This window comes from Lepus europaeus, chromosome 6 (genome assembly GCF_033115175.1).
Source record: "Lepus europaeus isolate LE1 chromosome 6, mLepTim1.pri, whole genome shotgun sequence".
Classification (NCBI taxonomy): Eukaryota; Metazoa; Chordata; class Mammalia; order Lagomorpha; family Leporidae; genus Lepus; species Lepus europaeus.
The window spans coordinates 95,307,413-95,334,108 of NC_084832.1; the positions used below are offsets into that span (position 1 = coordinate 95,307,413).

A 26,696-nucleotide genomic window follows, 5' to 3' on the forward strand; every position below is an offset into this window, starting at 1 on the left:
GACTCATTTATATAAAGGAGGAAATATGTAAAACTAAACTATTCTTTTTATTCAGTATATATATATATAAATATACATATATATATTTATGTTGTAAAGAAAAGGAAAGAATGAAACTCACAAATGTGATTTCCTCTGAACAAAGAGAAGAAAATAGAAAGGGTACTTCAAAAGCTACATGAAAAATGTGTATCATGAAATTTCTATTTCAGAAAGTTTTTTGTACCAAAATAAGTATCTTTTTTTTTTTAAAGATTTATTTATTTATTTGAAAGAGTTAGAGAGAGAGGGAAAGAGGGGTTTTCCAACCTCTGGTTCACCCCCCAAATAGCTACAACAGCCAATGATGGGCCCAGGTACAGGTCTCCCATGTGAGTGCAGGGGCCCAAGCACTTGAGCCATCCTCTGCTGCTTTCCCAAGCATATTATCAGGGAAGTGGAGCAGCAGGGATTCGATCTAGCAGGCAGTGATTTTACCTCCTATACCACAACATCAGCTCCAGAAGCTGATCTGTCAATTTTATTTTTCTCTCAACCTCTTGAACTTCCCTAGAATATAATTTTGGGGAAGGGATGATCATTTTATATGCTTTATGTTGTGTATGTGTACTTTTAAAAATATACTTTATTTTTCAGGATAAATGAAGGTAGACAAAATAGCTGTAACACTGCATTATGACAATTTGTGTCTTATCCATGGAAGAGTGAAGCCACAGATGAACTTATCAGCATAAATGGTAGTCATTGAGTAACAAAAGATGAAAATGAACCTTCCAGGTTAATTTAAATTTTAATCACCACAAATAAAACACATTTATTATATGCTTTTTAAAAAAATATTTATTTATTTATTTGAAAGAGTTACAGAGGCAATGAGAGAGAGAGAAAGAGAGAGAGAGAGAAGGAGGGAGGTAGAGGGAGATCTTCCATTTACTGGTTCACTCCCCAAATGGCATCAAGAGCAGGGGCCAGAGCCAGGCCAAAGCCAGGAGCCTGGAACTCCATCTGGATCTCCTACATAAGTGCAGCAGTCCAAAACTTGGCCATCTTCCATTGCTTTTCCAGGCACATTTGCAGTGAGTTGGATAAGAAAGGGAGCAACCAGGACTTGAATTTGTACTCAAATGGGATATTGACGTCCCAGGCAGCTTTACAGGCTACGCCACAACACAGGCCCCTATTATGTGCTTATTAACATAACTAGAATTCATCTTGGAATGCCAAGATAGCATCTGATAAAATTCATTACTCATTAAACTTCAAGACATTAAGTACAAAGCCTTTCTTTTTAACATGATAAATAACAATTTTAATCCATGAATTACTTATACTTACCCTAAAAATACTAAAATTCTTTCTTCCAAAAACAGAAGACAATAATGGTTTCTTTTACTTTCCTATTTTACAAAAGCATCAACAAATAACCCAAATGAATATCCAGGAACTCTTAAAAATTTCAGAAAATAGGGGCCAGAATTGCAGCATATCAGACAGAGCCCCCTCTGTGATGCTGACATCCCATATGGGCCCCAATTCATGTCCCAGCTGCTCTACTTCTGATCCAGCTCCCTCCTAATGACTTGGGAAAAGCAGCAAAAGATGGCCCAAATGCTTGGGCTCCTGTCACCCTCATGGAATACCCAGATGAAGCTCCTGGCTGCAGCCAGACTCTAGCTCTGGCATTGTAGCCATCTGGGGAGTGAACCAGCCGATGGAAAAATCTCTGTGTGTTTCTCCCCTTCTTTCTATAACTCTGATTTTAAAATAAACAAATAAATCTTAAAATTCAGAAAATCTTTAAATTAAAAATATAGTTTTTCTGTTCTACAAGACTCTGAAACATAACAAAAATCATTCCAATTGAGGTATGTATGACAAATGACAACAGTAAGATAATTATGTATGACAAATATTAAATACTTTAGATCACCAAGTCTTAATAACAGAATATTTCAATTAAATGGCATATTAAGTCCAAGTTGGAACTGTACACCTGAACATGATGGTTATGTATCATACTGCTCACTCACCCCAACTCAACTAGCATTAAAACCATGTATCTATGGGCTAGCCTTGTGGCGTAGGAAGTTAAGCTTCCGCCTGAGATGCCAGCACCCCATATGGGCAACGATTTCAGACCCAGCTGTTCCACTTCCAATCCAGCTCCCTACTAATGAGCATGGAAAAGCAGCAGAAGATGGTCCAAGTGCTTGGGCCTCTGCACCTGTGCAAAATTAAGAGTTCTGGAGGGGCCAGCATTGTGGCATAACAGGTTAAGCTGCCATCTGCGATGTGGGCATCCCCTGTGAGTATCAGTTTGAGTTACAGCTGCTCCATTTCCAATCCAGCTCCCTGCTAATGTGTCTGGGAAAACAGCAGAAGATGGCCCAAGGGCTTGGGCCCTTGTATTGGCATGGGTGACCTTGAAGAAGCTCTGGGCTCCTGGCTTCGGCATGGCCCAGCCCCAGCCCCAGCCCCAGCCCCAGCCCCAGCCCCTGCCCCTGCCCCTGCCCCTGCCCCTGCCTCTCCCTCTCTCCCACTACCCCTGCCCCTCTTCCAAATAAATAAAAAATAAATATTTTTTTAAAAACCCATATATCTAGATACTACTATCTGGTCCTACAGCACTATCATTACAGAACATAATGAAAGAAACTTGGGGAGGATGTAAGATTCCTCTAGATTTCCTCTATATGTAAAATATAAATAAATAATAAAACCTATCTTAACTTATTTCTCAATTTAAACAGGAATTAAGAGATACATATGAAAACACTTTTGGTGTTATCACAATAACTGCCAGAATAAACAGCACTTTTGGTTTACAAAGACAGATTGGCAGTTAAAAAACATATTGAATGAGGATGAAGGGAAGAAACAGCAGAAAAATCTAACAGTTAACGGGCTAACATATGAAAGCTTTACTTAATACATGCTAAATTGATCTTCTGTATATAAAGGGGGCTAACATAAAGACCATTTTGCTTTATCATAAAATAAATTATTCTCTATAACTAAAAATAACACACTCTTAGTTCAAGAAAGGTTAATTTGAAACCCCAGAAATACACTAATTATTAAACAATTTCATAAAATCCAAAGATATCAATTAAAAAGTGTGAGAAATGAAATAATTCACTATAAACACTCCAATGAAATTACTAGAAAAAGATGCCCTCACCACATAAAATACTATAAAATAAAATGGACAGCTAAAAAATGAAAACACAGGACAATTTAGAAATATTTACAGCTAAATATATACCTCAAAATGGGACTATTTACTAAGGAAAAAAATCCATGGGGGAGAAACCTACCATGGAAGAGAAGTCTGAGGTACAATAACAAACAAATAAAAATGTGAGACAAAACCACACTCATTGTCATTGGTAATCAGAGAAATGAAAGATTTTGCACCCATTAGATTTTTTTTTTAAAGAAATGCCTTTTTTTAAAAAGAATTATTTATTTATTTATTTGAGAGCCAGAGTTACACACAGAGAGAAGGAGAGGCAGAGAGAGAGAGAGAGAGAGAGAGAGAGAGAAAGGTCTTCCATTTGCTGGTTCACTCCCCAACTGGCCACAATAGCCAGAGCTGAACCAAACCAAATCCAGGACCCTGGAGCTTCTTCCAGGTCTCTCATGCAGGTGCAGAGACCCAAGGAGTTGGGCCATCTTCCACTGCTTTCCCAGGCCATAGCAGAGAGCTAGATTGGAAGTGGAGCAGCCAGGACTTGAACCAGGCCCATATGGGATGCCAGCACTGCAGGCGGCGGCTTTACCCACTACAACACAGTGCCAGCCCCAGATTTTTTTTTTTTTTTAAGGAGGAAAAGGGGGCCTGCATTATGGCATAGTAGGTTAAGCCACAGCCTGCAGTACCAGCATCCACATGAGCACTGGTTTGAGTCCCAGCTGCTCCACTTCCAACCCAGCTTCCTGCTAATTCACCTGGGAAAGCAGTGGAAGATGACCCAAGTGCTTGGGCCCCTGTAACCACATGGAAAACACAGAAGAAGCTCCTGGCTCCTAGATTTGGCCTGGCACAGCCCTGAGCATTACAGCCATTTTAGTAGTGAACTGGCAGATGAAAGATTTCTCTCTCTCTCTCTCTGACTTTCCTTCTCTCTCTTCTTTAACTCTACTTTTCAAATACATCTTTTTAAAAATAAATAAAAGGCCAGCGCCGCAGCTTAATAGGTTAATCCTCCGCCTACGGCGCCGGCACACCGGCTTCTAGTCCCAGCTGGGGCGCCAGATTCTGTCCTGGTTGCCCCTCTTCCAGTCAAGCTCTCTGCTGTGGCCCGGGAGGGCAGTGGAGGATGGCCCAAGTGCTTGGGCCCTGCATCCGCATGGGAGACCAGGAGAAGCACCTGGCTCTGGGCTTCGGATCAGTGCAGTGCACCAGCCGCAGCGGCCATTGGAGGGTGAACCAATGGCAAAAAGGAAGACCTTTCTCTCTGTCTCTCTCTCTCACTGTTCACTCTGCCTGGCAAAAAAAAAATTTTAAAAATAAATAAATAAAAGGAGGAAGAATAGGAATATTAAATGTTATAAGCAAGGGTGAGACATAGTATGTTGTTTTTCTCAAAAAAAAACCGATGCATTTAGGGAAATCTATACTTTTCCTATAAAGAGTCTAAAGTAAGTTACAGAAAAGAGGAATGAAAAAAGTAAAAACTAGTGTCTTCATGTGTAAAGTGAACTTGTTATAAAGCTAAAAATGGCTTCCAAAAACCCTCTCTCTCCAGTGAAGAATCTGTATTTATGTAATTGTGGCATATACACTTCATATATCATACCAAATTAGAAGGTGAAGCTAGAAAAAACAATCTCTTGGTGGCTCAGAAGTCTCACCAGGATTTTCAGAGATTCCAGCCAGTTTATGGCATTATTCTCTAAAACCCAAATTCCATTCAGAAGACAAAGAGGGCGAGCTGTAGATTCAGGAAGTCTGCACTACAGTCAGGGCTGAGCCACTCAAAAAGCTCACACATCTCAGTAATGTAATGTCTCTGAGATGTCCTTACCTGAAAAATGTGTACAACTACCTGTTCTAATGGATTATACTGAAGGTTAGAAGAAAGGAATGCCCATTAGGGCCAGCATGGTGGCACAGCAGGTTATGCCAACAGTGCTGGAATTCCATATTGGAGTGCTGGTCGCAATCCCAGCTGCTCCACTGCTGATCCAGTTCCCTGTTCACGTGTGTGGGAAGGCAGCCTTTGTGCAACATCTGTGGGAAACCAGCATGGAGTTCTGGGCTGCTGGCCCCAGCCAGTTAGGCCACTTGGGAAGTGAACCATATCTTTCTCACCGTGTCTCTCCCTTGCTCTTTGTTCTTCTGCCTTTCAAATAAATAAAATAAAGCCTTTAAAAAAGGGGTGGGGGTGGGGGTGGTGATGGGAGAATGGCCAAGGCCTAGTTTCAAATACTGGGATCATAACTGGCACTTATCACATGGCAGTTGCTACTTATTGTTACTGAGCCTGGTTTAATCAAGCTATTCGTAATTAGTCTTACACATAAATTTTCACTCACTGAAGTGAAAAAATATAGTTTATACATCCAGTGTAACTGAAATACTCCCTCTAAATTTAATTTTTAGAAAGAGGAAAGGGCAAAAAACAGAGAGGAAAGAACAGTAGAAAGAAAAGAGAAAGGAAGAATCATAGAAAAAAGGAAGGAAAACAAACAGACAAGATCAGCAATAACTTTGAGGAACTGAACAGGCAAACAGTGATACTGACAACCCTGAAGGTTAATAGCACCCACTCATTAAACTGACATTGAACTTACCAATTAAGTGTGGTCAACTTGAAGCAAGATGAACTTTCTCCTACGCTGAGGTGTCCTCAAAAAGCTGTGGAATAAAACTTGCCTTTTCTATTTAAAGTCATTCCTTTATTGCTAAACAGTTGGCCTGAGAGGAAGGCAGCAAGCAGGGTTAGAAAGAGAAAAAAGAGGAGGATACAGATGAAGAGAAAACATGCGGTTATGGATGAAAGCTCTTCACCCAGTCCCTGCAGATGCTCCTGGCGCTCTAACCTGCAGCTGCTGCGAGCTGTCGTTGAGGTCGTCCTCCCTGCGCCGCGCCTCCTCCAGCATCTGTGCACTCTTCTTTTTTTCCACCTGTTCCTTGTGCTTCAGATTGGCAACCTTCTTATTCTGGTCTTTCACTTGCCTGTGGATAGGAGGGAAAAAAATCAAGCTTTGTATACATATGCCTGGGAAAGAGTATGTTTACTTACAGACTTGCAGTAGAAGCACCATGGAAGGGACAGCTGGAACCAACAAAGAATTCCAGCTGCAAAATTCACTCAATTTCAAATTCCTTCCTATCACCGGTAGCATACTGTGCACAATGATGGTTCACTTCACTTTTTCTCTAAAGAGCATGAATTTCATCATGTACTTTATGGAACACAATTGAATGATCATAAAACAAAAGAAAGGAATGAGAAAGTTTCAAACGACAAAAAAGCAACTGACTCAGATCCAAAAAAATAAATTAAAAAAAAAGTCCTTCAGTTTTCTATTATCTAGAGAAGAGTCCCATACCACCTCCCCTCCACCCCCCCCCCCTTTTTTAAAGGATTTTTGTTTCTTTAAAGAAATGCAATTTTCTATCAAATGACTCAAATTCTGTGTATGTGCGTCTTCATGCTGGAATTTAACTTGTTCCTCAATCTCTTGCCCTGTTTTTGTTTTTGATATTGAGGAATATCTTTAAATATTTGAATACAGTAGGTTTCAACTAGTTAAGTAAGAAAAATAAATGAAGGTGTTATGTGACTGATAGTCCCTTCCATCAGATGTCAGTTTTCCCAGTGTTAGGCTAAGATTCATCAGTGAGTTAAGGGAGTGACAGCTCAATCATCTTCAGTGCATAAAGTCCACCTGTCGTCCATCAACTTTCCATCTAAGGCTCCACGAACTAATAAACACTTCCCAAATACATTAGTTTAGTGATATTGTTTTTCTAAAACTGTATTTTCTAATGGCATTTCGCTGACATAGATATTCATATGATTGCTGTATAAAGTAAAACTGAAAAATGATCCTGTTAATTGTAATAATTTTTCTGTAGACACTTTCAGTTTTCAATGTAGATAGTTACAGAATACACCACTGAAGGAAACTAATAAATCTGTAACAGACTCCAAAGAAACAGAGATCTATTAACTAACTGAAAAATAAATGAATCATTTTAAAGAAGCTTAATAAAGAGCAAGAGAATATGGACAACAAATAGGAAAACACTGCCTGGACAAAATGAGTTTTATAAGGAAATAGAACTGCACCAGCACCAGCACCAGCACCATGGCCACACACACACACACACACACACACAGACTCACACACGAAATTCTGAAGGTGAAGAACACAACAACAGAACTGCAACATTCAAGAAAGTCTGTCAAGAAAGACAGACTCAACAGTAAACACAACCACACAGAAGAAAACTCCATGAAAGAGCATTGAAATTAGCCACAGGAATAACAACAATAGAATGCAAAAGAGTGATGAAAGCACACAGAACACATAGTACCACATCAAACAAAGAAATATATGTATATGGGGGAACCTCAAAGGAGAAAAAGTAGTAATCCTACCTAATGTATAGGTATATCTAAGCATCATGTTCCTCATCTTAATATACACAATTTCCATTTGTCAGTTATACCTCAGTAAAGCTGGGGGGGGGAGGCTTTCAAAAGGAAATAGTGAACTACTGATGACATAGATAGTAAGAGAAAAGTTCATTCTCTGATGGAAATGCACACTATGCAAAAGTCACATTTCAGATCTCTTCACTTTTGCCATTTTGAACATATGCAGTAGGATTTTGCCACAGAAAATATAACAAAAACTGCTGCCACTAGAAGAAATAAAAACAGATATCATGTTTATATTCGATTCTCATCCTTTAATGTTTTGGGCTAATAATTCTAATTTTTAAAATCTGATATTCATCATATCAACCGATAGAAAAAGCAAATTGATGTCTTCAATTTGAAAAAAGAAACAGTAAGATTGTTTTCATGAACCAAATTGTTCTTTTTCAAAATTAAATTGCTCATAACATTCATTTATTAAACACAAAGATTTTGCTCTGTTTTAAGAGAAAAAATACTTTAAATGAGACAAAAATTCCTTTCACCTTGCATCTGTGAATTATTCCAGATGGTGCTGGCAATCACCACCGCCTTGTAGCAGTAACCTGGTTATTTGGGGCACTATGACACATAGAGTAAGGAACCTAATTAAAACCACTTGAGTGTTTTTTGGTTAGCAGGCAAATATTATGGGTTAAACTTTTGATCCAATCAAAGCCAATTTTATTCCTCAGCATTTTTATTATAATTATGTCTGAGAGTAAGTGATTTCTTTATCCAACTTTACCCCTAAGTTATAGAATTGGGTCATGGTGCTTTCAGCTGTGTTTCAGAACACAGACTTGAGGAAACTCATTGCTCCCAGCTGACCCCAATTCCTACCCTACTTGTGTGGTTTTTAAAAAGGGTTGTTTTGACCATCAAATACTGAACATACTATTGAATGACTACCCTCCATCAACTCTAAAAAGACATGATAAAATGCTAAGCAAGGAATATAGAGCCCAGCCCTAGCTGTTTTGACATTCTGGGTAATGAATTCCCACAAATGGATGACCTCTCTGTGTGTGTGTATGTGTGTGTATGTGTGTGTCTTTCTCTCTCAATGTCACCCTGCCTGGCAAATATAAATCAAATGAGAAAATGATTTCATCTACATCAGGCAACTAAGAAAAGTGTAGAAAATTTTGTCTCGTAACTATACAGTGCTTAACTATACTAATTAGTAGAGGTAGGAGCTACTTCAGGGTTAAGCAATTTTATAAAAGTACATATGCTGTTCAATTTTGGCCTGTGCATTCATGAATAATGGTTAAGAAATACCACTAGATTTGCCAAAATAAGGCATGATTAAACCAATGTCTCCTATTGTCCCCTTTCTACCCTACCTTCTTGTCCTGTGTGTGTGTGTACACACAAATGACCACGCCCACACATCAATGAATGTATAGTTCTTAATTCACATATTAACTAGAACAGATGAAAACACATTATATTCTGGTCTCACATATTTTTCAATACTGTTTCTCTGGGAAGGGATAAAAACAGAGTATCAAGAGTGTCATCAAAATATATGTTAAATGTAAAACAAGGGAGTACTTTCTAAATGCTTATTTAGGAACAAACAACCCGATACATAATAGAATCTATAACATGGGGAATTTTCTTCACTTCTTTAATGTATCAACAAACCAAGATGTATTATAGTGGCCCAGTTGAGTGGTGTAATAGTTAAAACTCCACCTGCGGCACCAGCATTCCATATGGACACCAGTTCGAATCTCAGCTGCTCCACTTCTGTTCCAGCTCCCTGCTAGTGACCTGGGAAAGCAGCAAAAGATGGCCCAAGTGCTTGGGCCTCTGCACCCACATGGGAGACCCAGAAGAAGCTCCTGGCTCCCGGCTTTGGATAGGCCCAGTTCCAGCCATTGCAGCCATTTGGGGAGTGAACCAGCAGACAGAAGACCTTTCTCCTCTCTGTAACTCCACCTCTCAAATGAAAAATAAAAATCTTTGGGAAAAAAAAAGATGTACTGTAAATCTGAGTACATAGGAAAATCCAAATATGTTAGTAAATTCATACCACATGATGCTACCAGTAAGAAAAGATTTAATGGATTAGTATATGTTATTTTAAAATTCTCTCAGACTACTGTTGTATCTGAACTAACCTGAATTAAAAGATGTTAAGTTCATTTTGAATTTATCAACCTTTAAGCAGAAAGAGAATAAAAATGAGAGTGATTCAAAGGTGAATTAATCCTAAAATGAAATTCACAACTGCTTAAGTTCCCAACTATTACAATAAGCAATGAAATGTTGGATGGATTTAACTATATCTACTATCCACTACCACACAGAAGTGAGCAAATAAGTGTGTAAGAAGAGAAAAAAACAAGATGGAAAAGGAACCAGTTGTTTAATTTATATTGGTTTCTGACACCAGATTATAAAATGTGGTTCACCATTTTGTTATTCAAAGTGACATCCATGAACTCACATTGTTAGCATCACCTGAGATCTTGGGAGAATTCAGAAACTTAGGCTCACACAAGACCTATTCAATGAGAATCTGAAGTTTAACAAGACCCACAGGTGATATGAATGCACGCTGCTCTAGTCAGGCTAAGTCAGGCAGGCTCCTCCCTATTTGTTATTGCTGCCCTAAGCTTCTATCTCTTAAAACCCAAACTCAAATTTAGGAAAGTCTATTTCTTAACTACTGCTGACCTTCCTAACTCCCAAACCTGTAACTGAACAATCTGTCTCCACATTCTGGGTGGCCTATAATACACGTTTTATTATACCTATGACTATGCCTTTCTGGAGTATGAGGTTCATGCCTGATACATTTTCATGCTGGGAGCTTATGGGGGGAAAAGCTGCTGTAATTCAAAGGTTGTACTTTGAAATTTATATTTATTAAATAAAAGTTGAAAAGAAAAAAAAAGATTTTCATGCTGCACAACTCATAGCATAGTTCCTTATTGGTGTATAGGTTTTGATTAAACACTGCTGACCAAATTAACTAAGCATTAACTAAGCACATCCTCTTTACTGACAAGCCTGCTCAAAGTGCAACTCTGTGGGAAAATAAATTGTTTAAAGTTCTAAAACAATGTAAGCACTGAAAACTAAATAATTGGGAAAAGGAATTATTCTTGCTTTCCTTCCCCAAAATTTATTGCTATTCTACTAAATAATCAATATTTGTCAGAAACTACTACTGGTTGTTTTGCTTCCTCTCTGCCAAAAAAAAAAAAAAAATATATATATATATATATAAAACACTAGTGAAATATGTTAACATATCATAAAAATCTCCCACACAAATGTCTGTTATTGTCAAATTTAAAGAAACACAACATTCCAACTTGACTCAGTTATTTGTGTTTTCCCTGGAGAATGGAAACAAGCAAAGGACTAATTACAGGTAAAACGACGTAACAGATATGAACATCTGTATTATATATAAAAATTACATATATAGAGAGAATATATATATTCCACCCCTCACCTACCCACACAGTCTCTCTTTCCTTCTCTCTCTCATTTTACCTTCAAAGTACAGCTCCACTCAAATTCAGTTAACATAAAAATTGATACAATATTTTCAGTACCGAATGTCCAAGAATGATTTAAAAATAAGAATTTTGGGGCTGGTGTTGAGTGGGTAAAGCTGCCACCTTGCGATGCCAGCCTTCCATATGGCACCAGTTTGAGACCAGCAGCTCCACTTCTGTTAATGTACCTGGGAAAGCACTGGGGATTGCCCAAGTGCTTGGGACCCTGCGCCTACCTGGGAGACCCTTCGGTAGCAGCTCCCGGCTCCTGGCCCAGGTGGCCATTTGGAAGTGAGCCATAGGATGGAAGAGATATTCTCTCTCTCTCTGCCTCTTCCTCTGCCTTTCCATCTCCCTCTCTGTAACTCTGGTTTTCAAATAAATAAGTAAAAATTTAAAACAATGTAAAACAATAATGTGGAATTTTTTACTTAAACTTCCACAAGAATATTTAAAATTATCAATTCAACTCCTTATTAAGTCAAGGGAACTGCATGATAATTCATCTCACCTTTCATTTATTTCCATGCTTGTTCTCACTACCACTCTGATCTCTTTGAGGGCAAGCATCTTATTTTACACATATGTAAGGTCTGTCCTACAGCAGTTTGTCAATGTTTACCAAAAAGTTTTGATAGAAGCTCTTTTCTAATATTGGTTCTCAAAGTTATGTTAATCTATTAGCATTAATTCAACAAATATCTAATGAACGATATTTCATTCATTATGTACTATAGTTAAGTACTACCTTTGGGAATATCACTGTGAACAAACAGACAAAAATCTTAGCCTTTACTGAGTTTAATGTTTGTTGGAAAGGAAAAATGTAAAAATGGCAATAAGCCCTGTGGGGAAAAAAAAATAAAAGAGGAAAGGATACTGGGAATACAAGAATGGGTGGTGAGATTTTAATTGTAAATAGAATGCTCAGGAAAGGGCACACTAAGAAAGTGACATCTGAGCGGAAATGGAAGGGAAATGAGAGAATAAGCCTCAGGCATACACATATTGAGGAAGGCATGTTCCACCCAGGAGAAAAAGCAAATGCAAAGATCCTAAGACAATAGAGAGGGCTTGATCTGCTTAGGAACAGGGAAGTCAAAGCAGCTAAGTGGACCGGGAATTAATGCAGTGTAGATGAGGTCAGACAGGTAACAAAGGCTCAGATCCTTCAACAAGGGTCAAAGAGTAAATATTTTAAACTTTGTGAACCATATACAATTGGTCTCACACATTCTTGCTTTTCTCAATTATCAGACAATGTAAAACCCATTCTTAGCTTATAGGCTGTAGAAATAGGTCACAAGTAGGCTGCCCTTTTGCCACCCCCTGCTGAAGAGCTTTGTAGATCATCGAAAAGTCTTTTGCATTAGGAAGTGATTCCTTATATGTAACACAAGGTACAAAGAAATAGTTCATAAAGCTAACAAAAATAAGAACAAGCCAATAAACATTCGAGTTTCTAGCAACTGAGGTAAAGCTATATATTTGTCTATGGTATAAAAGAAATATGTATATATCTCAACCCAATTGTTAATTTTTTCAGAAAGACTTGGCTTTCATTTATTCATTCAACAAATACTTACTGAATGCTTACCAAGAGTTACATATATACTTTGAAAGAAGAGAATGAAATCCACATCCCAACCTCACTGAACTCATTTTTGAAGGGGGGGGGGCAAACATCATAAACTAACAAGCATCCCACAGCACAGTGACATGTGCTATGGCAAAAATGAACAACGTCACAGCAACACTGGATGTAAGGCAGTCTACTTCAGCAACAGTCAGAGAGGAACCACATAAAGATCTGGGAGAAGAAGCAGAAAGAATACAAATGCAAAGGCTTTGAAGACAGAAACAGCTTGGCTTGATTTTGGCTGATTTCCTTTCTTTCTTTCTTTCTTTCTTTTTTTTTTTTTTTAGAAAAGAAAAAGAAAAAAAGCCCAATATTGTAGAGCCTAAGGAAGGGGAGGCAGTGGTGCATCACACAGGCAGCAAAAAGCCAGATGATGGAGAGCTGTTTGGTAAGAAGTTTGGGTTTTATCCTAAGTATAATGAGAGAACACAGCAAGATCTTAAGCAAAGAGTGACAATATCTACCCTAAAGTGCTTAGTGCAGCTGCTATGGAGATGAAACTAGCAAGGAGCAAGATGCAGAAGCAAAGACAAGTCAGAAAACTCTGCAGTAATCTCAGCAAAAAATAATGCTTACAGCATGAGGTGAACTGAAGATACAGGGGGCACAAAAAGACTTAATGTCAGATTTAATGTGAAAAGTGGGAGGAGAGAACAAAGCTCACTTGGTGTTTGGTGAATGGTGATACAATTTATTGAGATCGCAAAGGGGTTTTGAAAAGGGCAGGCAAAATTAAGAGATCTGTTGCAGTTAAAACTAAGTTTGATATTTAATTAAAGCTATTATATAGGTATTCTACAGTATCTTACTGCATATCTTAATTTGGGAGCTATCAACAGACGTTTTACACTCTGAAGACTTGAACAACAGATTAGGCCAAAAAATGAAGCCTTTCAGGGTCTAGCGGAAGGCAGTGGAACAAAAAATGACAATGCAGAAGGAATGACAAGTGAAGATGGAAAAATAAGGAGAACTGGAGAACTGGGTGTCAGAGATGCTAAAAGAAAATAGTGTCTCCAAGGAGGTGGCGTGTAGAATGGTACTGAAAGGTAAGGAGAAAACTGATACTTAGATCAGACGATGTGAATGCTAGGACAGCCTTCGCAAGAGCAGTGTGGGGGGAGTGGAAAAATAGAAGCCACATTAGATGAACTGGAAAAGGCTGAGGAAAGGCAGACAGCAACTCTTTTTTTTTTTTTTTTTTTTTTAAACAAGATCTGCTGAGAAGGAAAAGGAAAACATGAGGCAACTAGAAGAGTACATCCATCATGGGAAGGAGTTTTAGAGATGCAAGATGAATGTTTAAGATACACCAGTATGCTTGTGATAATGAGCCAAGAGAGCAGAAATCTGAGCATAAAAAGACAGGGTAATTGAGGAAGCAGTGTGTTTTGGTTGGGGACATGGAGTAAGATTAACAGGGATGGAGGAAGAGAGAAAGTGGCAGAGCTGAATATATGAACAGTGACACTGCTATAAAAGAGCAGGAGCAAGAAGGTTGTTCGAATGAATGCTGGGAAGACTCTGGAGAGCATCCGACTATTCTGATGTTCTCAATGTAACATGAAGGCAGCCAGCAATATTACATGGGAAGAGGAATTTTGCAGAGTTAAGAAAAGAAGAGAGAATATGATACAGTCATCTCTGAGAATGGGAAACCAAACTTAATAGGCATTTTGCTTAGGATTGCCTGTGGAATTAGGAGTACATTTGAGATCTGGAGCCACAGATTTAATGTGAGACCATTCAGCACAGCTGGGTGATTTTTCCTCTGCAGAAATATGCACATACTCAATGCAGAGGCAGTATAGATAGATGCTCACTTTAAATCAAGAATAAGATTATGCTAGGCAGGTATGACAGAAAACAGAGAGAAGGAGAGAAAAGTTGTCTACAAGGGAGTGCTTAGTGTGGAACCCTGAAATTTGAGCCAAGTAAAAAGGAAATTTGAGGGACAAAGAGGATACGAACAAAAAGCAACTTAGTAGGTTGCTGTATCAAGGACCTAATTGGGTCAAAAAGTTGTCAGAGTGAAAGACAATCAGAATAACTAGGAGGTTAAGAGGTGGTAGCCAGAGCTGCACTGTATTTCTCAGCATCACCAAATCCAGGTGGAGAATGGTGACAGGTAACAATCAGGTGCAAATACTTGAATACAAAGGAAAAAACCAGAGTGGTTTCACTACAGCCTGAAAAGCACCACAATACCCCACACCACAGAAATGACACTACCCATGATGGACCAAACCAGAGGAAAAGAAAAGCATCGAAACTGTTCTCACATGCCACAGTGTAATTTGTAAAATTGCTGTCCTAAAATAGCCATTGTCTGGTTTCCAAGTTGTGTAAAGATAATCAGCACTGCTGGTACAGTCAAAATAAATTGATGAAAGTCTGAAAAGGCAGATCAAGACTACAACACAATGCTACGGACATATGTGCCAAGAAATCTGAAGGTGTGATAGTGAAACAGAAAACCCCTGACTTGGCTTTCTGCAGCTATGACACAATAAATATAGTATAAACTTTTTCTTCCCTTTAAAGAAAAGCTGGGGAAGGAGGTATGTGTGAGTGTGGAAGACAGCTCTGTGATGCTCTCTCTAGATTTCTCCCTGATGCATTCCATTCAGGACAACAGAGGAAAGCACCAAGCATTCTTATGGAGGACAGCACCCATTTATTTTAAACATTATCTTAATTTCTATCACTGTGTAAAACAAGACATGCAACCTTACGTTCATAGTAAGAGAAATAATCATATACAACTTCTTGCTCCACCTCTAGTATTTTACCTTTAATTTCATTATTCTCCAGCACTCCTCTCTGCATTTCTTTTTCCTTTCATGTTTTTCTGTTTACATACCTCAGACCTCACAAATCAACCAGGGATTCAACTGTCCTTGGTAGAAACCAGACCTATGGAGGTTGATGGCCCCATGAACTAAGAACAATGTACTTGCATATAAACAATATGGCTTTCATTTCTTGCTATCCTGATCCCCTTATCCCATCTGAAAGTGACTGTGTAGATATTATTCCATTGATTTTTCTTCCCTCAATGCTGTAGAAACTATAGTTTAATCATACTGCATAGTAGCCTATGAAGACACATATACAGAAATACTTTCCCATACATATATTTTTCATCTGGTGATTTCAGAGGACTCAGGCTAAAAACAAATTTAACTTGGACATTTCAATGCAACATGTACAATGTAACATGTAAAGGTAATAGCTTGAGGCTAACTGTGGGGAACAGGGCATTAATAAAATCATTAGTAGGGGGTGCTGATTGGCCTAGTGGTTGATGCCCCATCTAAGATACCTGTGTGCCCATGTTCAATTGCTAGCGCCAGCTTTTTTTTTTTTTTTAAGATTTATTCATTCATTTAAAAGGCAGAGTAACAGAGAGGCAGAGGCAGAGAGTGAGACAGGTCTTCCATCCACCGGTTCACTCCCCAGATAACCACAACGGCTGGAGCTGCGCCGATCTGAAGCCAGGAGTTTTCTTTCTTCCAAGTCTTCCACGTGGGTGCAGGGGCCCAAAGACTTGGGCCATCTTCTACTGCTTTCCCAGGCCATAACAGAGAGCTGGATCAGAAGTGGAGCAGCCGGGACTAGAACCGGTACCCATATGGGATGCCAGCACTATACATGGTGGTTTTATCCACCACGCCAGAGCAGCAACCCCAGCTCCAGCTCTTAATTCCAGATTCCTGCTAATACAGACTCTGGGAGGCAATGATGATGGTTCAGGTAAGTGGGTTTCAGATACCTGCCTGGGAGACCTGGACTGAGTTCCTGGCTCAGCTCTAGTTGTTATGGGCATTCGGGGAATGAACCAGCAGAAGAGGAGAAATCACTGTCACTCTCGCACTCATACTCTCTCTCTCTCTTAATGCCTCTCAAATAAGTAAACAAAAACTAATAAAACAAAATCATTAATAAATGCAAATCTAGTGGGGCCGGTGCTGTGGCATAGTGGGTAAAACCTGTTGCCTGTGGCACTGGCATCCCATATGGAGGTCAGTTCAAGACCTGGCTACTTTACTTCCCAGCCAGCTCCCTGCTAATGGGCCTGGGAAAGTAGTAGAGGACAGCCCAAGTGCTTGGGCCCCTGCATGCACGTGGGAGACCCAGAAGAAGCTCCTGACTCCCGGCTTCAGCCTGGCTCAGCTCTGGCCATTGTAACCATTTAGGGAGTAAACCAGGAGATAGAAAGTCTGTCTGTCTGTCTGTCTCTCTCTCTCTCTCTCCCTGTAACTCTACTTTTCAAATAAATAAGCAAATCTTTAAAAAGCGGAAGGGGCCGGCGCCATGGCTCACTTGGTTAATCCTCCACCTGCAGCACTGGCATCCCATATGGGCGCCAGGTTCTAGTCCCAGTTGCTCCTCTTCCAGTCCAGCTCTCTGCTGTGGCCCGCAAAGGCAGTGGAGGATGGCCCAAGTGCTTGGACCCTGCACCCACATGGGAGACCAGGAGGAAGCACCTGGCTCCTGGCTTCGGATTGGTGCAGCGTGCTGGCCATGGTGGCCATTTGGGGGGTGAACCAATGGAAGGAAGACCTCTCCCTCTCTCACTAACTCTGCCTAATTTAAAAAAAAAGCAGATCTAGTAAGCAGATAATAGTAATGAGTTTTTCTTTTCTCCTGGTATAAATAGATACTAGTGATCAGAAAACTTCCTGAAGTGGTGATAGCCATAAATTTTAGTTAAAATACAATGAAAATTCATTGAATAAATTAGGCAGAAGACTATTTTAGTTACCAAAGTATCCAGGTCAGATAGGAAAGGATAGGTCTATACTAGCAAAGGAGGGAGGGCAGGAAAAACACATCGAGAGTGGAGGACAGGGAAGCAAATAAAAAAAATGCATAATTCAAAAATTTACAGGGCAACTTATTTTCATTGCAAAAACATTTGAATTCCACTTTCAAGGAGCCCTTAGCCAACTGGGTTCTGATTTTATGTAAAACTTAGACTTAATTTGCACAACTTCAGCATGTACACAATTAAATTATAAAAGTTCAGCTTATATTCTGCTTTTTGTTTTTGTTGGATTCATCCTAACCACACAATAAAATCCAAATTCCCTAATTAGCACAAAAGATCTGTTACTGACAATCACTGTATTTCCACTACTCGCTCACACAGTAAGCTAGATGTCTTCATGTTCTTATTCTTTCAGTCGCTTTGCTTTGCTGCACGCTCAAGCACACATTCTGGAAGGTGAAGCTTATGTGGCAGCACCTTGGCAACGCTTTCTAGTAGTCTCCCTCAACAAAATTAACTGCTTCAACCCCAAGAACTGAAGGGTCTGTCTGGACTACAATACAGAATAGTTATAAAGGAGAGTATTTTCTAGATCTCTGATAGATCACAATGCTTTAAAAGATACAAACAATAAGTCTAAAATTTACAAGTCAGCTAACAGGAGTCTTCAAAAAGTTTGTGGAAATGTGCATTATGAGAAAACTATGCACATTTTTCAAAAATGTTTTGCGCCAGAATAAATTTATCTTTAATTCCATTTTCCATGAACTTTTTGAAGTTTCCTATACAAAGAAAACTAAAACACAATGAAATTCAAGGTGTAAATATTAATTATTATCGTTATCAATTACTTTATTTTCATTAAATTTTAAATACTCAATTAACCAATAATGTAGTTAAATCACTGCTCAAAGCATGGTACTTGCTATAATGGTCCAAGTTGTTTCATTCATAAAAATGTTTGATTTCTTTGTCAAATTGCTAAAAGCAAGTTTGCTTCATATAGTACATCACAACATTATTTAAATTTTGCCTAGTATAAAAGCAACATTGTACATAAGATCTACCATTGTTCTTTGTTCATTGGTCCGTGACAATGACAGTGGCAATATCTGAAGACAATAAGATCAAAACCACAAGAACAGAAGAAACTACATTTGTTACTTACTTTTAAGATACTGACCCAATGACAATAGGTCCTTGGCCTAGCATTTAAGATGATGGTTAGGATGAACACATCCCATGCCACAATACCTGGATTCAATTCCCAGTTTTGGCTCTTTATAGACTCCAACTTCCTGCTAATGCAGACCCTATGAGGCAATGGTGGTGGCTCATAAAACTAGGTTCCTGCCACCTACATTGGAGATCTGGATTGAGGTCCAGGCTCCAGGCTCAGCATGGCCTAGCCCTGGCAACTGCTATCATTTGGAAGCTAACCAGCAGATGGGGGAGCAATCTTGCATGCTCTCTCTCTCTTTCTCTCTAATAAACAAATAAAAGTTTTTAAAAAGCTATTCACCTAGATAATATAGAATATTTGATTGTTATTGAAATGAAAATACAACATCATAAAGTTGGCATGGTAAATACGTAAGCCTCAGAACATGTTCAAGGTCTCTCAGGGATGTGAGAACTACCAATCAGAATACAACAGCAGTGAGGTTTAAAAGCAAAGGTCTAAGGGTTGGAGAGCTCTAGGTTAAAAACTAGATCACCATTCATTACTAAGTGATATTTACCTTCTCTAAGCTGAAGAACTGTTTCTAATTTTTATTTATTTTCATTTTATTTGAATGGCAGGGGGTTGGGGATAAGAGAAAGTGTGACCATCTGCTAGTTTATTCCTCAAATGCTCACAATAGCTAGTGCTGGGCCAGACCAAAGCAAGGAGCCAGAACTGAATCTAGATCTCCTATGGTGAGGACAAAAGTACTTTAGCCAGGGTGAACATTAGCAGGAAGACAGAATGAGAAGCAGAGTAGGAACTTAGAACCGGCACACTGATATGGAATGCAGGCGTCCCAAGCAGTGTCTAATTCTTAATACCTGCACCAAATGTTCATCCCTTGTTTGATCTTTTTAATTTACAATGCCCATGCATAAATAAATAAGATAATGGAAATGCAGAGGATAGGATTTGGTACACTGTAAGAAGTCAGTAACACATTCTTCCCTTCTACCCCCAAACACATTCACACGAGCAACACACACACACACACCCACAACCTTACTGTATTTTCATAAATAAATGTAAGTATCTAAATCCCTTAAACATTAAGACCCAGAGATTCAGGGAATATGCTGCTTCTCTGCTGTTTTGGAATAGGGGTGCAGGGTGGAAAGGAAGTCATTGAACGTTATGTGTTAAATACTTATATCTAAGAACATGTTAGCTAAAATAGTATAATAATCTGTAAAAAGTATATATCTAGTATCTGTAAATAGTATAATAATCTGTAAACAGTATATATCTAGTATCCTAATGCTTGTATTATCACATTTCAATTACCATCTTGGTAAGAATATTCTTAAAAAAGTTTTATTAACTCTACAGATGAAATAATCAAACCTCAAAAAAAACTTAGTAATTAGCTGAAAATCAGTTTTAGATACTACAAAACAGTTACTCAAGCCCAAGTCTGCCTGACTGCAACTACCATACCCTTAACTTCTCTGCTATGGCAACTGTGGACAAAAATTATTGATGTGCAAGATCTCTGACACAAAACATTGAAAGAAGATGGCTAACATAACAGATTAAAAAAAAAAAAAAAGATAGAAACACACTGCTATATAGAACTCTGCCCAGACCAGGGATTCACAGACATGGTTAAATGCTTATCTTTCTGTATTCTTAAAGTATTTTAGTAGGTTAAGCCTCTACCTGCGGTGCCTGGGTGCCATTTTGTGTCCTGGCTGCTCCACTTCCAGTCCAGCTCTATGCTAATGGCCTAGGAAAACAGTAGAAGATGTCTCAAGTGCTTGGGCCCCTGCACCCATGTGGGAGACCCAGAAGAAGCACCTGGTTCTTGGCTTCAGATCAACTCAGCTCTGGCCATTGCAACCATCTGGAGAGTGAACTAATGAATGAGAGACCCCCCCCCCCCTCTCTAACTCTGCCTCTCAAATAAATAATCTATTAAAAAAAAAAAAAAAAGAATTCCAGGTTCACACACTGGGCTAACTAAAAAAAGACATTTTGCCCTTACATGTTTTTCCTTTTTCCAAAAAGGCAGCACATCCAATGATGTAGCACTCCTGCCATCCTCATAGTGACTCATTTTTTCCAATCGGTTTTCTGAAAGCAAGGCTCAACTGTAAGATCAGTAGCATTTCTATGCACTTTGCCTCCTTTTTTTGTTTGTTTTTAAAATATTTTTATTTATTTATTTGAAAGTCAAAGTTACACAGAGGGAGAGACACAGAGATCGTCCATCTGCTGATTCACTCCCAAGTGGCCACAACAGCCAGGGCTTGGTCAAGTCAAAGCCAGCAGCCAGGAGCTTCATCCAGGACTCCCACGTGGGTGGCAGGGGTTCAAGCACTTGGGCTATGCCACCTTCTGCTGCTTTTCCCAGGCAATTCACAGGGAGCTGGATCAGAAGTGGAGCAGCAGGGACACATACCAGTGTCTCATATGGAATGCTGGCATTACAGGCAGCAGCTTTACCTGCTAAGCCACAAAGCCAGCCCCTGCACTCTGCCTTTTTAAAAGCTGCCACTTTATCTCCTCTTGAAATGATGATTATAACAGAAAGACCCTTTAGTTCTTCCATGAAATTTATTTTTATTTACATTAGATGTTAAATGTGAAAGTGCATTATAAGCTATTGAATACCAAAATAAATGTTAAGATATTGTGATTTTTCCTCCACTTTATGTGGTCAGCCAAAACAGAAGCCAAGGTTTTAGGCAGGAATATAGAATACAATTTTACATCTAGAAGAAATTACCTTGGGCCGGCATTGGCACAGTGGGTTACAGCCCTGGCCTGCAGTGCTGACATCCCATATGGGTGCTAGTTCGAGTCCTGGCGGCTCTACTTCCAATCCAGCTCCCTGCTAATGTGCCTGGGAAAGCAGCAGAGGATGGCCCAAGTCCTTGGGACCCTATTCCCATGTGGAGACTAGGAGGAGGCTCCTGGTTTCGGATCGGCTCAGCTCCAGCTGTTGAAGCCATTTGGAGAGTGAACCAGCAGATGGAAGACGCCTCTCTGTCTCTAACTCTCTCTGTACCTCTTTCAAATAAGTAAAATAAATCTTTTTTTAAAAAAGGAAAATGTGTTATTTTAGAGAAAACCTCATAGGAAAATATGACTATGGTTTAAGTTGGAGGAGAATAAAGAAGATAAAGGTAAGCAAACAGTAAATAATTATATGTTATGCATGGAATTTGAAATGCATCCAAAGTACATAACACTCATGGAAATGAATATAAACAGATTTCCCCAAATTTTGGAAATCCATTTGAAAAGCAGTCATAATGGAGGGAAGGAAAAGGGGGAAGGAAACAAAGAGCTTTTATAGTAAAGCTGAAAAAAATCAATAAACAAGCTAATACAGTTTATACTTAATAAACCTTGTCTTTAGTTCTCCTGCAACTACAAAGAACGTCCCTTTAAACATCTCAATTTTAAAAAACACATTTGAAGGGAATCAAATACTTAATTTTAATATATTTCAGTGATTTTTTAAATTCAGAAATCTAAAATAACTGAAATTGGTAACACTTAGACCAAATAGCATCTTAAAAATGCATTTCATGGGTCAGAAATCTAAAATAACTGAAATTGGTAACAGACCAAATAGCATATTAAAAATGCATTTCATGGGGCTGGTGCTGTGGCATAGCAGGTAAAGCCACAGCCTTCAGTGTCGGCATCCTATATGGCCACCAGTTTGAGTCCCAGGTGCTCCAGCTCTCTGGGAAAGCAGTGGAAAATGGCCCAAGTCCTTGGGCCCCTGCACCCACGTCGGAGACCCGGAAGAGGCTTCTGGCTCCTGGCTTTGGATCCTCTCAGGTCCAGCTGTTGTGGCTAACTGGCGAATGAGTCAGCAGATGAAAGACCTCTCTTTCTCTTTCTCTCCACCTCTCCTTCTCTCTCTGTGTAACTGACTTTCAAATAAATCTTTTTTTAAAAAAATAAATTTCATGAGGCAGGTATTTAGCCTAGGGGTTAAAATGTCCATATCCCACAACAAATTGCCTGGATTCCATACCTGGCTCAAGCTTGGAATTTCAGCTTCCTGCTAATACAGACCCTGAGAGGCAGTAATGATGGCTCAAGTATCAGGTTACTGCCACCTAAAAGGGAGACCTAAATTTCATTCCCAGTTCCCACCCCTGGCCATTTGCAGACATTTAGGGAAGGAAGTGGACAAAGACAGCGGGCTCTCTTTATCTCTTCCTCTCAAAGAAAACAAAAATATATTTTGTGGTTACTGGCACCAAATTTCCCAAACACAATAGAAACAAACAAAATAATCTCACTTTAATAAAGGAAAACAGGCCGGCGCCACGGCTCACTAGGCTAATCCTCCGCCTTGCGGCACCAGCACACCGGGTTCTAGTCCCGGTTGGGGCGCCGGATTCTGTCCCGGTTGCCCCTCTTCCAGGCCAGCTCTCTGCTATGGCCAGGGAGTGCAGTGGAGGATGGCCCAAGTCCTTGGGCCCTGCACCCCATGGGAGACCAGGAGAAGCACCTGGCCTTCGGTTCAGCGCGGTGTGCTGGCCGCGGCGGCCATTGGAGGGTGAACCAACAGCAAAAAGGAAGACCTTTCTCTCTGTCTCTCTCTCACTATCCACTCTGTCAAAAAAAAAAAAAAAGGAAAACAAAGTGAAGAAAAATTAGACATATTTCTTCCTGCCTATGACAAAAGTCGAATTTATGAATCCCATTATACAACCACCTTATATACGAAATTTGCTTACAAACAGAAACTATTTTAGCGATCTGACAACCCAAACAAGAGTTCTATTATTAAAGGTTACATCAATAGGCATCTGGGGCAACAGTTAAAATGCCCTGTGGGCACTGGAGTACCTGGGTTTGCGCCCTGGCTCCACTTCCTATTCCAGTTTCCTGATAATGCACAGCCTGGAAGGAAGCAGGTAATGGTTCTAGTGCCTGGGTCCCTGCCACCCACATGGAAGTTCAGGTCCTTGGCTTGAACCTGGTCCAACCCTGGCCTTTGTGGCCATTTGGGGAGTAATCATGCAGATATAAGACAGATATTAACTCTCTCTTGCTCACTCTCTCCTTTTCTCCTCCCTTTCAAATAAATGAAGTAAAAGATAAAAAAAAAAGAAAATGCTAATAAAGCATAAACACTGTCATTCTAGCTTTAAAAATTTTTTAGTCAAAGCAATATCAATGTATAATGCAAATAAGTCAAATCACAGATCTCCTAGCTGCCAGTTCAAACTGTTGATTTCCTCTTCTGTTTCTCTCAACCTACAATCTCAAATTCTCAGACCTTGAAGGGATATTCATGATTACAGAAACTAGAGGCTAGAAGGAAGGTTTCTGATAGCATAACCCAACCAATTCAATTGTTTGAAGTCTGTGACTCTCCCCCTCTCCTCTCTCCCTCACCCCTCTCAAGACACAAAGTATTTAACTTTTCCTATATAAAAATATAGGAAACTCTAGTCTTAAGGAAATTGTTAGGAAGTATTGCAGACTCCAAACATGTATTTTGAAAATAAGTCTTGTCACTGCTAATTAAAACACAAGTAACAATAACATTGAGATCAATTTCTTTGACAGGAGGGGGGCTCGCACTGTGGTGTAGTAGGCTAAACCTCCACCTGAGGCCCTGGCATCCCACGTGGATGAGGGTTCATGTCTCGGCTGTTCCTCTTCCAATCCAGCTCTCTGCTGATGGCCTAGGAAAGTAGTGAAAGACGACCCAAGTGTTTGGGCCCCTGCACTCACATGGGAGACCCAGAAAAAGTTTCTGACTCCTGGCTTCAGATTGGCCCAGTTCAGGAGGTTGCATCCATTTGGGGAGTGAACCAGCGGATGGAAGACCTCTCTCCTGTCTCTCCCTCTCTGTTTGTAACTCTGCCTCTCAAATAAATAAATCTTAAAAAAGAAGAAGAAGAAGAAGAATTTCTTTGACAGTTTAGATGACATTTACAGCCCTCACCTCTGAATGGCCTTAGCCAAATGATGAACGCTGACCCAAATAATATATATTTTCATCTATACAAAGAATTACTTCTGTGTATACATTCCCAGGTGCTAATGTCATTGAACAGGAAAATGAAAGATGTATATATTTGAAGGTAGGAAGTGTGAGCCTTCAGTTAGCATAACTCTAAATAAAATCTCTATGCTCTGGACTGAATGGAAACAGTGACACTGAAGGGCAGGGGAGGACAAACAAGGAAGAGAACAAAAAATAAATCTGTCCAAAATGGAAATGCTTAACAGAGACATTAAAATACAAATGTTGGGGTGAGTGTTGTGATGCAGTAGGTTAAGCCACCAATTGGGACACTAGCATCCCTATCTGAGTACCTGAGATAGAGTCCCACCTGTTTCCAATCCAGCTTCCTGCTAATGAATCTGGGCAGCAGATGACAGACCACACACCTGGGTTCCTACCACTCACATGGAAGATCTAGATGGACATCGTGGTTTCGAAACTGGCTTTGGCCTGACCCAGCCCCAGCTGTGTGGGTATTTGTAGAGTAACCAAGAGGATGGAGGAGTTTCAGTTTCTCTTTCTCTCTTTCTCTCTCTCTCTCTCTCTCTCTCTGCCTCTCAAATAAACAAATCTTCATTTATTTATAAAGATTATTTATTTAAAAGGCAAAGTTACAGAACCACACTGTGGCACAGCAGGTTAAGCTATTGCCTGTAATAGCACCATCCCATATGAGCATGGGTTCTAGTCCCTGCTGCTCCACACTCTGATCCAGTTCTTGCTAATGGGCCTGAGAAAGCAGAGGAAAATGACCCAAGTGCTTGGGGCTCTGTTACCCAAATAGGAGAGTTAAATGGAGCTTTGGCCTGGCCCAGCTCTAGCCATAGCAGACATTGGGAAGTGAATCACCCAATGGATGATTCTTTCTTTCTTTCAAAAAAATAAAATAAATCTTAAAAAAAAATGTCAATTAGGACAGCCACTTCTCATATCAGAATGCCTAGGTTTGACTCCTGGCTCTGCTTCCAAACCCAGCTCCTGCTAAAACACAGTCTTGGAGATAGTACTTGTGTCCCTGTCACCCACGTGGGAGTTCTGGCTTCAGCCTGGCCCAAACCCAGATGTTGCAGGCACTTGGAGAGCAAACCAAAGCATAGAAGTTCTCTTTCTCTCAGCCTTTCAAATAAGTGGAATAAAATTTTAAGACAGTTATATATAGAGAGGAAGAGACAGAGAAAGACCAAGATCATCTATTCACTGGTTCACTCCCAAGATGGCTGCTACAGTCGGAGCTGGGCAACATCAAAACCAGGAGCCCAGCCTCTGCATCCTCTGCTGCTTTCTCAGGCACTTTAGAGGAAGTTGGAAAGTAGAGCAGCTGGGACTCAAACCACTGCTCATATTGGGATGGCAGTGTCTCAACTGGTGGCTTAATCCACTGAGCCACAACACCAACCCCCAAATAAATCTTCAAAAACAAAATAAAAAACCAAATGCTGAACGGTTAAGTATCTTGTCAAAGGTTACATAATGAAATCACCTAAACATTCAATCCTATTTCAAGACATCCTAAATTATACTCTCTTGATAACCTACTCAACTGGACTTGGAAAACTCTTCATTTAAATGGTAAAACGCCTTACTAGAGAAAAAAACAATTGCCCTAAATACTAATCCAGAATGAAGAGAGGCTTGAAACTTTCACGTACGTAATACATAAAAGATGATCTTCGCCACCAGAACAAAAGAAACTTGTTTTTATTTTGTATTCCCTGGAAAATAAACTTATTTAGAAATAAGTATAGTTTCAACAGCATTTACTGCTGGGTACGAGTTACAAAACAAACCAAATTATAGTATGATAATTAACATACTTCTAAGTCACAGAATTATCTGTACACCCATGGTTTTCAAAGATAAATTCTTCTGGAACTTTACATGGGG

The 26,696-nt window shown here is 39.6% G+C and overlaps 1 protein-coding gene across 6 annotated transcripts in view; it reads right to left on the reverse strand.

The window, feature by feature from the left end:
* The window catches only part of ERC1 (ELKS/RAB6-interacting/CAST family member 1), a 539,472-nt gene that overhangs the window by 298,785 nt on the left and 213,991 nt on the right, over positions 1–26,696 (reverse strand). For all 6 annotated transcript variants that reach the window (XM_062194621.1, XM_062194626.1, XM_062194624.1 and 3 more), the window contains one exon: positions 6,049–6,184. In XM_062194621.1, the coding sequence (XP_062050605.1) occupies positions 6,049–6,184 (136 nt within the window). The remainder of the gene's footprint in view (positions 1–6,048; positions 6,185–26,696) is intronic.